At 56.0% G+C, this 11,770-nt stretch overlaps 1 protein-coding gene across 1 annotated transcript; it reads left to right on the top strand.

The window, feature by feature from the left end:
- The first annotated feature begins 1,463 nt into the window (after window positions 1–1,463).
- On the top strand, window positions 1,464–8,925 carry TENT5B (terminal nucleotidyltransferase 5B). The gene is made up of 2 exons (XM_044237531.1): window positions 1,464–1,887; window positions 6,992–8,925. Exons 1-2 carry the CDS (start codon window positions 1,624–1,626, stop codon window positions 8,009–8,011), a joined length of 1,284 nt encoding a protein of 427 aa, XP_044093466.1. The 5' UTR covers window positions 1,464–1,623; the 3' UTR covers window positions 8,012–8,925.
- Window positions 8,926–11,770: the final 2,845 nt, after the last annotated feature.

The raw sequence follows: 11,770 nt of genomic DNA, 5'->3' as shown, positions 1-11,770 counted from the left end.
TTCAAGAGAATATATGAAAATGGGGGCGCCTGGGTGGCTCAGTTGTTGAGCGTCTGCCTCTGGCTCAGGTCATGATTCCAGGGTCCTGGAACGGAGCCCCGCCTCGGCTCCCTGCTCAGCGGGGAGCTTGCTTCTCCCTCTCCCATGCCCCCTGCTTGTGTTCCCTCTCTCGCTGTGACTCTCTCTGTCAAATGAATAAATAAAATATTTAGGGGGAAAAATAATATATGAAAATGTGGGTTTTTTTTTTTTTAAGATTTTATTTACTATTTGACAGAGAGAGAGATCACAAGTAGGCAGAGAGGCAAGCGAGAGAGGGGAAGCAGGCTCCCCGCTAAGCAGAGAGCCCCATGCGGGGCTTGATCCCAGGACTCCGGGATCATGACCTGACCCGAAGGCAGAAGCTTCAACCCACCGAGCCACCCAGGCACCCCTGAAAATGTTTTCGCAAAAAAAAAGAAAACGTTTTTGCCAACTATAAGTAATCAAATCAAAATTTTAAAAAAATGTTTATTGAACATCTTCTCTGGGACAGAAAAGGAAACTGGCTCAGGAGGGGTTAGTGACTTGCCTGAGGGCACACAGGACCTGGTAAAGCTGAGAAGCTGGAAGAAAAGACTTCCAGTAGCTGCTCAGGAAGCCCCTACCAGAACCGGCTACAGAAGCCCAGGGTCAAGAAAACCAACTTCCCATTTCCAGCTGCCTTCCATCCTCCAGCCCCTAAAGGCCCTGGGTCTGCACAAACTTAACAGAAAGAGCATGTGCTATAGATTCTATGTTCACACCGGGACCCCAACTCATTTGCTGTGTAACCTTGAAGGAGTCACGCTCCCTCTCTGAACAGGTGTCCCCTCCCCTCAATAGGAACATTAACGCTGGTGAGTCTGTGGTTGACAAGGGCCAATCAGGAGTGCGTTAAATAGCATCTACCTCGGTATACACAGAGTTTGTTACCTTTCCTCGATTGGGGAAGAACAGGAGGAGCGCTGTGTGGAGTTGAACAGGCGGCGCAGGGTCCCTGGGCTTCTGAAAATAGCGGATGACCAGGGCCAGGCGAACTCTAAATCCCTTCCAGCGTCAAAAGGAATCCTGGAGCTTCTTAGTGGTCCAACTCTGTTACAGACTCCACGAGTCACTTCCCTCCCATCTGCCGCTGGAGGGCGCAGTCCCTTTAAGTCTCGGCCTGCCTCCTCGCGGGCCAATCACTGCGAACAGAAGTTCTTTAAGGCCCAAAGGAGGGAATTCTGCCTGGGCCGGAGGGCGGGGCAGGGGCATGCCAGCCAGCCAATCGGAATCTCTCTGGCTACTTGTGACTCACGTGCCAAATTCTGCTGACCAATGGCAGGGGAGTCGAGAGGCGGGGCGCACCCACTGTGTGACAGCTGTCTGGACCAATGGGCATGTCGCCCGCGGCCTATAAGAGTCAGCTGGGCCCCGGGTTACAGGCTTTAGGGTCGGTTGGTCGTCGCCGTCGGAGGTGTGCCCTGAGTTTGCCTCGCCGTCGCTGTCATCCAGTCCCTGCAGCCGCGCCCCTCGCCTTGGCCCCAGCCCAGCCGCTCTCCCTGCCCTTCTCCCCTTAGTCACCCCCCCGGTTTCTGCCGTCGGGGCCCCGGGGCCGGGCTAATGATGCCGTCGGAGAGTGGAGCTGAGAGTCTGGACCAGGCAGCTGCGCAGGTGGGGACGGCTGCGGCCTCGGCGGTGGCCACGGCCGCCCCGGCAGGCGGCGGCCCCGACCCGGAGGCCTCATCGGCCTCCCTCGGACGGCACCTGAGTGGGCTAGGCTGGCCACAGGTGAAGCGACTGGACGCGCTCTTGAAAGAGCCAATTCCCATTCACGGGCGCGGCAACTTCCCCACTCTGAGCGTGCAGCCCCGGCAGATTGTGCAGGTGAGCGGGCCCTGGGAAGGGGGTGGGGAGTTATGGGGTCTCCAGCCTGACAGATTCTTGTGCTAGGAGGCACCCAGAGTCTGTTCGATTCTCTGCACTGCTAGAGAAAATGAGACTTAGAGATGGACAGGGACTGTAACAAAATCCAACACAGAGCATGAGTAGTAGTAGACCATGCTCCCTCCATTTGGCTTTCCCTTCCTCTGCCTCAGGAGAGCTTCGATTCCTCCCGCACCATTCACCCTGGCCCTGGTGAGGTAATGGGAGGAGAATGGGGCGGGACTTGGCTGCGGTGGTGCTTGGGGTGGGGTGGGGGGGACCAGCAGGAGAGCGGCCCTGTCTGCTGAGACTAAGGATACCAGGAAGCCCTGGATGGGTAGGTGTGCATGCTTGGGTTCAAAATAGGTTTTTTAATCCCCAAATCTTCATCGTTGGGCTTCACCACCCCCCAAGACACACACACACACACTCCTTCCCTCTCTGGAGGTTCTTGGGGCAGACTTTGTCCTGTGTTTCCTCAGCCCTGGCTCAAGAACTTTGTGGCTAAGTGGAAAATCCCAGAAATCTCAAAAAGGACTCCGTCCCTCTCAGCTGGGATTGTGGCAGGAGATTAACTAAGCACCAAACCAGACCTGATGCCTGCATGGTGGAGGCGACATCGGGTGTCCAGTGTCCTTCCCCAGAACTGGAAGTGAAGGTTGGCCGTAGTGTCTCCTGAGGAGCAGAAAAAGAGAATTCTGGTAGCCTTCTCTCCTTCCTTAGATTCCCTCTTCCTTTTACCTAACTTTTGGCACCCCTCAAATTGCTCTTTCTTTTTTCTTTTTTCTATTTATTTGACATAGAGAGAGAGAGAGAGAGATCACAGGCAGAGAGGCAGGCAGAGAGAGAGGGGGAAGCAGGCTTCCTGGCAAGCAGAGAGCCCGATGCGGGGCTTGATCCCAAGACCTTGAGATCAGGACCTGCGCCAAAGGCAGAGGCCTAACCCACTGAGCCACCCAGGTGCCCCTCAAATTGCTCTTTTATCTGTATAACCTAGGTGCTGGTATACTCTGAAATGCCAGAATGGCAATCACTATACCCATTTTGTGGCTGGGGAAGCTGAGGCTCCAAGGCGGGGGGGGGGCTGTCTAAGCTGTCTAAGAGTACCTAAAGAGGTAAAAATCAAATCTGGAGAATCATGGGTCTTCCTGGGAGATACCTGCTTAGGTTCAAGGCTTCCTACCTCTTCCCCACCTCCCAAGACTCAACTTCTAAGTATTAGGGAAGTCTTCTTATAGAAACCAGAAAATCCAGCCACAATTCTTGTATATTTCTGCCAGTAGACAGACTTTCTTTCTGGGGAGCTATCCACAGAAGCTAGTGAAGCCAGCCACTCCCCTGTCTCCTATGGTCTCAGCCTCCACTGAGGAGGAGGGGTGTCTGCTAAGGGATTACCTCGCCCTCCCTCCCAGGGAATGGGAGGGGGTGGGGGCAGATTCCCCAGAACTGACTCACCCACAGCCCCAGTGGTGCTCACTGAGGCATTCCGCTGCTGCCCGCTGTCATGGGGTAATTAGGAAACCAGTTGAGGCTTTTCTTCCCAGGACACTCAGGTCAACCTTGGGGTTCCAACTACTGTCTCTCCAGGACTGTTTCAGACATGGGGTAGGAGGAGCCCTGTGTGGAAATTCCCCTCTGCAGGGACGAAGGGTGCCCTGGAGGGGAAGTCCCTGCCCAGTGCCTTTACTAGTGTCTGCTCTGTGCCAATCCCTAGTCGGGACACGAGGGCTCTAGATATGCCTGGGACCCAGCCTCTCTGCCCTTCAGGTGCTCCCTGCCAGGTGGTGAGGACTGCAGGCCAGTAGGAACTGACTTCCTGAGCCCCTAATAGGAGAGTGTTCTAGACTAAGGGCAAAGATATCACAGAGCAGGGAGCTGCTGGCTGTGGTGGAGAGAGGCAGCCAATATTTCAGAGCTGGCCTGGGAGGCTGGACATCTGGCTTCAGGACCTAGAGTACTGTCCGTTCCCTTTGCTGGGCCCAGTGTCCCTATCTGTTCAATGCTGAGGGGTTGGACTACTCTACCACACCCTTTCAGGTTCCAGAATCCAAAGGGAACAGTGCCTTCCCCTGGCCTGTACAGTTGCATCCCCAGGGAAGAAGGTCCATCTCCTGGCAGGAATCTGCAGCTGGCAGTTTCACAAACTGGTGGGGGTGCTGGGTGTATATGGGGCGTGGAGAGAGGTGCTTGGTGTGCATGGGGATGAGGGCCATCCGGGATGCCTATATGAGGAGGTGGGGGGGTGCTGGGGTGGGGTGGAGGGAAGGATGCTAGGTGTGTGTCATGCGGGATGCTGGTTGTCCATGATTCAAGAATTAGAACCTTTCTCTCTCTGTGTTCCCATAAGACTTTGCCTACAGCAGCAATCTGAGTAGCTAGAGATGCTCATCTTGCTTGGACCTGAGCTAGAGGGACCCATTCCCCTGTAGGAGTCTCCCCTGCCCATAGCTCTGGGAGGCCCTGTTCTAATTAAACTCAGCCACTTAACTAGCTGTGTGACCTTGGATAAGTCTTTAGCTCTCTCTGGGCCCAGGGAACTGAATGAGACAATCTGATCTCGCTAGTTGCAGCAAGAGGGCCTGCATTAGTCAGCTCCAGATTGGAGTTTTGTGAGCCTGCTCGCGGACAGCACCTGTAGTCCCCCTCTACCCCTGCCACCTGCTGTAGGTCTTGGCAGTGGCCCAGGAACAGAGCGATTCTGGGGAGGCCCTTGGCACAGGAGAAAGGAGGGTGCAGCCACTGCCCCCTTCATGGCTGGAAAGTCTGATTCAGGAGACTCTAAGCTGCCCTGCAGTCTTTGGGTGTGGCGGTATCTGGGGTCCGCCTGCCAAGCTGGCTGTAGTCACACCTGGGAGAGGGACAACAGCTGCCGGCTGGCTGACACAGCCAGCCCCACGGCCTGACGCAGGCGGTTTAACAAGGGTACTGCTACCTACTCAGCAGGCCAGATGCCATGCCCTGGGGTGAGCAGCAGCCTGGGAGCTGGCGCTGGCACTGCGTAAGGCTCTGTCAGCTCTACTGGGACCTGGGGAGGGGGCTGGTCCACTTTGTAAGTCTGGCAGGGTCCTGGGGACAAGGTCTTGTCTGTTTCTCTTTTTGGCCTACATGGGCATAGCTGCCAGCTTCCAGGGTGTGGGTGAGAAGTCCCACAGGCCGGGCTGTAGCAACTGGCCCCTTACCTCCAGCCTTCCCTGTCTATCTGGCCAAGGCCTCTCCCAACCCCACCCTCCCATTCCTAACTACCTTGACTCAGCTTTAGTGACTGGAGGGTCGCCCTCACTTTGAAGTTTTGAAAGAGAGAGAGCGTTAGAACCCTAGGGTCTAGTCTCTGCTCCTTCCAAACCCTGGGGTGGCAATATGATGGGAGGAGAGTCAGCCACACCTGGATTTGAAGGCGCCTCTACGTGATCTCGGGCAGATGATGACACTTCTGTGAGCCTTGGTTTCCCCAGCTATAACTTGGAGATCATAGAGAGCCATCACCCATCTGGGTATCTGGCTGGTTCAGTCAATGAAGCATGTAGCTCTTGATCCCGGGTTGTGAGTTGGAGCCCCATGTGGGGTATAGAGATTACTTAAAAATAAAATCTTTAAAAAGAAAAAAAAAAGAGAGAGAGAACATCGATTCCTCCATAGATTCTGGTGAGAAGGTCCAGGTATTCAATAGGTGCCTAATGGGTGTTCCTCCCTGCCCTCCCTGCCCCCAGCTCCTCCCACAGCATGTTCCTGATGGCCAGTTGCTTACCCTTGTAGCCATTACAATACCTTCCCCTAGTCTGGGTCCTCCTCCCGGAAGCCTTCCTGGAGGGAGCCGCCCGCCTCAGATTGCCCCACTGTGGCTTGCCTCCTCAGCACTTAAGTGCATTCTTTGCAGTAATTCCCTGAGAAGAGAGGAGGCAGCCCAGCCCAGTGCTGGGCGCTGACTTGGCAGCAAGGCGGGGTTGCAGAATCACTCAAGGCAGGAATGCTGCCTGGTCACTTTCAGGACGGTGCCTGGAGTACACTGGGGGGCTGAGAAAACTGAACGTCTGGGCCCAGCTCCGTTCTTCTCCCCGACATGGTCCTAGGCCCAGAAAGATGCCTCTGGCCAAAGGAACAGATTCAAGATTGAAGATGATTGGTTTGCCGGGGTCTGCGGCATCTCTTCCCACTTAGGCTGGGCGCTGAGCACTTTCTGAGATGATCACCCTCTCCTGTCCCAAGAGCAGAAAGGGTCTGGGTTTTCAGTGCCAGCCCTGCCACTTCTTAATGCCTCCCACCTCGAATCTCAGGGGTTGCACCACTGCAAACCACAGTTTCCTCCGCTCTAAAACAAGGGCAACATTTGTCTCACAGGGTCCTTGTGCATTAAGATGCATTAAGGTGAATATGTGCTAGTCAAAAGAACTTACATGGACTGGAGAATCCAGTTGGCCTGGGTTCCAGTCTCCGCCTGGCTACTCTCTGACCTTGGACATGTTACTTAACCTCTCTGTGCCTGTGGTCCCCCATCTGTAAACTGGGACAATAATGCCTAAATGCAGGATTATTGTGAGGGTTAATGTAGTAATGCACATGAATTGCATTGACATGCCTAACACATCTGAGCAGTTACTATCATGGCTGGCGCAAAGCGAAGTGTTTTACTTGAAGTTTTAGAGAGGTAGAATACCGCAGTGAGTAAGACCTGAACTGCCCAAGTTTAATTCCCTGGCTGTATGACCTTGGATGAGTTACTTTCCTCCTTTGTACTTCTGTTTTCCCCTCTGTAAAATGGGAATAATAGTACCGACCTTATAGCATAGGTAACTGTGGGAATTATACGAGTTTATATCTGAATGTATAAAGTGCTTGGATCAGGACCTGGCATTTAGTAAATTCTGTGTATGTGTTTGCTGTCATTAGTGCTGTTCTTCTGGAGTCTTTGCTCCCAGGAGCCATTCTCCAGATTAGGAAATTAAAGCTTTAGAGGGTTAAAAGACTTTCCAAAGGCATGGTAGCTGGCCTGATTATTACATGGACGCGTGGAGGGGAACCTAGGGGCCCAGGGTCCTGACCCCTCTCCACCCCGCCATCTCTTCCACAGGTGGTCCGCAGCCGCCTGGAGGAGCGGGGACTACACGTGCACGGGGTGCGGTTACACGGCTCGGCCGCCAGCCACGTGCTGCACCCTGAGAGTGGCCTGGGCTACAAGGACCTGGACCTGGTGTTCCGCGTGGACCTGCGCAGCGAGGCATCCTTCCAGCTGACCAAGGAGGTGGTGCTGGCCTGCCTGCTGGACTTCCTGCCGGCCGGTGTGAACCGGGCCAAGATCACCCCGCTGACGCTCAAGGAGGCATACGTGCAGAAGCTGGTGAAGGTGTGCACAGACACGGACCGCTGGAGCCTCATCTCGTTGTCCAACAAGAGCGGCAAGAACATGGAGCTCAAGTTTGTGGACTCGGTCCGGCGCCAGTTTGAATTCAGCGTGGACTCCTTCCAGATCATCCTGGACTCCCTGCTGCTCTTTGGCCAGTGCTCATCCACGCCCATGTCTGAGGCCTTCCACCCGACCGTGACTGGTGAGAGCCTGTACGGGGACTTTGCCGAGGCCCTGGACCACCTGCGGCGCCGCATCATTGCCACACGCAGCCCCGAAGAGATCCGTGGCGGTGGCCTCCTCAAGTACTGCCACCTGCTGGTGCGGGGCTTCCGGCCTCAGCCGGGCACCGATGCGCGTGCCCTGCAACGATACATGTGCTCCCGCTTTTTCATCGATTTCCCAGACCTGGTGGAGCAGCAGCGCACACTGGAGCGCTACCTGGAGGCCCATTTCAGCGGAGCCGACTCGGCCCGCCGCTACGCCTGCCTGGTGACGCTGCACCGGGTGGTCAACGAGAGCACTGTGTGCCTCATGAGCCACGAGCGTCGCCAGACACTGGACCTCATCGCCATGCTGGCGCTCCAGGCGCTGGCCGAGCAGGGCCCGGCTGCAGCTGCTGCCCTGGCCTGGCGTCCCCCGGGCCCCGACGGGGTCATGCCTGCCACCGTCAGTTACTACGTGACTCCTGTGCAGCCTCTGCTGGCTCGGGCCCACTCGTATCCCACCTGGCTGCCTTGTAACTGACTCAGACCCTGGCCAGAAGGTGCTTGGCCTTTCCTCAGGATGTGGGGCCTCCAGGAGTGTGTAGGAGATGTGACCAGAGACCAGCAGCCTGTGCCAAGTGGCCCAGCACTGCTGTAGGGTTGGGCCTTTGACTGAACAGACCAGACACGGCTCATCCCCGAATGAGGCCACTGGTGGGGGTTCAGGCCAGGCCAGGGTTCTTGATAGACCTGTGGGTTATTGTACCCCACTTTTGGACCAGCATGATGGTGGGGTGCAGGGGCTGTTTGTCTTGGGGGTCCATTGCCTTCAGGAGACAAAGCATGTTTGGGCTGGCAGCCTCAATGCTCATCACCCTAGGTTGATTTCTGTGGCCTAGAAGGTCTCAGGTTGATTTCTGTGGCCCAGAAAGGGTCTTTTTGGGGAAAGCCAGCCCACAGTGATCCCAGCAGCCTCAGAAGGCCTGCAGCCCACACATTGGCTAAAATATGGTATGTTATAGGAACTACTCACTCTGGGTACTCTGGGTTGGGCTAAACCCCTGCCGGGACAATCCAACCGGACTAGGCACTGGGAAGAGGGAAGCTGAGGCAGGACGCAGCTACCTGGGTTTGCAGAGGGATAGGGTTAGCCCACCCTTACCCCAAGCTGTCCAGGTGCATGGGCGAGCAGGAGCTGAGCTGCCAGCGTACGACACGGCCCATGCCCCTTCTAGAGTATTGCTCCCTTCCCTTATGGTGTGGGGATCCCAAGCCTAGGAGTTCGTTCTTTGAAGGGTGCTGGGCCCAAAGTGACCAGTCAAGTGCTCCCACCCCAGTGGCCTGGTTACTTCACCCGGAGGAAGGGAACCATGCCCCCACCTCCTTTCCCATCCCTCTGGATTTGTCACCATTTTGCACTCTTAACACCTGCCAATAAAGATCGTCTACACTAAACCTAGCACCATGATTTCTCCTGGGAGAAGGAACTTCCATGGCTGTGGGGGCTCTGGCTGCCTCTCCCAGCCCTCCTCTGGCTTGTATTTGGGGGTTAGGGACATTGGGGTGGCTTGGAGTCTGAGTCCTGGGCTGTAGCTGGGGAGTTTCACCTCCTTCCCTCAACACCAGCCCCAGCTGGAGAACTGCTAGGAGCTCATGTCTACACATGTGACTTGTACGTGCAAACTGCCTCGGCAAGTCTCTTGTTAAAGAGTAAGTATTTCAGCATTTTCCCACCTGGAGTCCTGATGACCCTGGGCTTGGCCTCACACTCCAGTGCTCAGGGCTTCTTGACCCTTGGCCCACCCAACCCCAGTCCTTCTCAGGAAGCCGGTGGAGGACAAGCTGAGTGAATGTGGATTGGAGAGCCCTTCAGCGGTGGGCGCCGAGACTCGGGGACTCCTAGCGTCCTCCAGAGCGAGAGCCCAGGTTTGGCCTCCCTACCTGGGAGGAAGGTTCCATCCGTCCTCTATTATTCCCAGGTGCGATGGGCACACTCTGGCCTGTTCTAAACGGGTCCCCTAGAAGGGCAGGGTCTCCTTTCCAAACCCAGCTGGGGGCCATGCCAGGCTCCCCGGGAGCGCTTCCCTCAGGCCATCGGCCAGTCACTGGCCTGGACGCTGCCCACTGTTTACCCAGCCCCTTTGATCCAGGGATGGCAAAGCCCTTAACATATTCAGCCTCATTAGTGGTTTCTGAAGTGGTGGCTTTGATGGTTCCATCCAGGCTGAAAAAAACAAGGCCTCCGAGGAGGCCCCAGGTGACCTGGGTGAGTCCAGTCACCTCATCTGCTCAGTGAGTCCCCTCAGGGCTCAAAAGGGCTAGAAGGGTGAGTAGTTAAGACTTTCTTGGCTTGGTGACTGAAAACAGTCCCTCCCACCCCAACCCTGGTTGCGCCCACGCAGCTGGGGGCTTGGGAGAGATTGTTTCTCCCAGATCCTGTTGTGGGCATGAAGGGACGTCCACCGTGTATAAAGCAAACAGTAGGAGCTGGAATCCATCCGCAAACAAAAGACCAAGATTCCCGACTCTCCTGAAGATTACACTCCAATACGGTAGACAGAAAATAAACTAAATGATACAGTCTTAGAAGGTCAATGATGCTTAAAAGTACGTGGCAGGGTAAAGGATTGGAAGTGCCAGGGTACGTGACTTAAAAAAGGGCGGACCTCATCAAGAGGGTGACATTTGATCAAAGACACAAAGGCTAGTGGCTGGCAAGCCCTGCGATGTCTGGGGAGAGAGCTTCTGGGCAGAGGGAATCTGTTCATGGGCACATGCAACCAGCAGGCGTGTCTGGGGGAGGGCGCATGTGCCTGAGGGTGTCTGGCTGGCCTTGCACAGGCATGCACGCTCTCACCGCTGTGACACACACGGGTGTGAGATGTGGGAGAGCATGAGCCCGAAGCTCCCAGGAGCAGCTGCCCTTTCTCTCGGGGTCTTCTCTCGGGGCCAAGCACTAAGCTGAAGTCTTCACGGTCACTACCTTCCACTTCATCCTTGAGAGAAGAGCAATTATTTCCACTTTTACAGACAAGGAAGCTGGTGCCGGAGAGGTCAGGGAAGTGTGGGCATGTTCCTGTCAACCCCTGCGCCCTCTGGCCCCTCCACTCCGATTCCATGTGGCTGAGCGGGACCCTCTGCCCCCGCCCACGTACATGATGAGGAGTGCTTCACAGGTGACGGTTTGTACTTCTGGGCATTGACCATTTTGGGGAGGGCAGTGGAGCAGTGTGGGGAGAGGTACATTTTCTTGATGTACATGACACCAGCCGTGGCTTGGGGTGACGATGCCAAAGGCCCATGGTGGCAGCAGGTGCGCCTGTAGGTGTGTTTGGGGCTGGTACAGTATTTCTGGGTGTGAGGAAAACAATGACTCAGTGGCTGGCATTGTTCTCTCATGGACAGTTCCCGCAGCCACCTCAGAGGCCAGGACACGCGGAAATCCAGAACTAGGAATCAGAGCCAGAGAGGGGAAAGCTGGGGGAGGAAAGCCCACCCCCATCACCCCACAGGGCTCCCCAGCCACAGTTCACCTGCCCTTATGGGCCACGGAGGGTGGGGGAGCTCCAAAGGGAAAAGAGGCACCACTGTGAACTTTGGGGAGCAGAAGACATGCCCTCAGGCAGCGATATGATGAGTTGGCCCCTCCAGCCCCAAGCTCTCCACCCTTCTCCAAGCTCCGAGCCCGGGAGGCTGACCTCTGTGGACAGTGCATCAATGACTCCCTTGTTCTCAACCTTCCTGTTGCCTTCGGCCAGTGAGAGGCCCCCGGCAGGAGACTGAAAGGAGAATGGGGTGTTTATTCCGCCTGCTTCCTCCCCACCGGCTGCCATGCTTGGCTGCATCTCTCAACCAAAGGCCATTGCTCCCCATCAGGGGCGCTCCCCACACAGCTACACCCTCAGTCCCGTGCCCTCCCTCCTCACCGTAAAGGCTCCCCACTGTTGCCAGCCCTGGAGAGCTGCACCATCCCTTGTCCCTTTCTTAAGCCCACATTTTTGGAAATAATCCCTTTTGAAATCTCTTCCCAGTTTGAGGGTGCCCTGCCTCCTGCTGGGGCCCTGACAGGACAAACAGGCCCTTGTGGTCACCAGCACAGTCACACACAATCTTTCACGGATCACCACACTGCCCTGTCATCACAGATGGGTGCCACCTTCCTGCGTGGGTCCCAGTCCCCTCCCCCAGCTTCCTCATCCCATCCTTCACTGGGGGAGACTTCCTGAAGAGGGTCAGCCCAGAGCCCGATCCAGGGGGAAAGCAGTCTGAAGTCAGTCAACAGGGCCAGATTGCCTCAAGG

The sequence above is a fragment of the Neovison vison genome, chromosome 2 (genome assembly GCF_020171115.1).
Source record: "Neovison vison isolate M4711 chromosome 2, ASM_NN_V1, whole genome shotgun sequence".
NCBI classification, from domain to species: domain Eukaryota; kingdom Metazoa; phylum Chordata; class Mammalia; order Carnivora; family Mustelidae; genus Neogale; species Neogale vison.
This window is presented reverse-complemented; position numbering and strand designations above follow the sequence as displayed.

Coding starts and splice junctions, on each gene's coding strand:
- TENT5B (XM_044237531.1), top strand. CDS start 1,624: ATGATGCCGTCGGAGAGTGGAGCTGAGAGTCTGGACCAGGCAGCTGCG. Junction 1,888..6,991: donor AGCCCCGGCAGATTGTGCAG/GTGAGCGGGCCC, acceptor TCTCTTCCACAG/GTGGTCCGCAGCCGCCTGGA.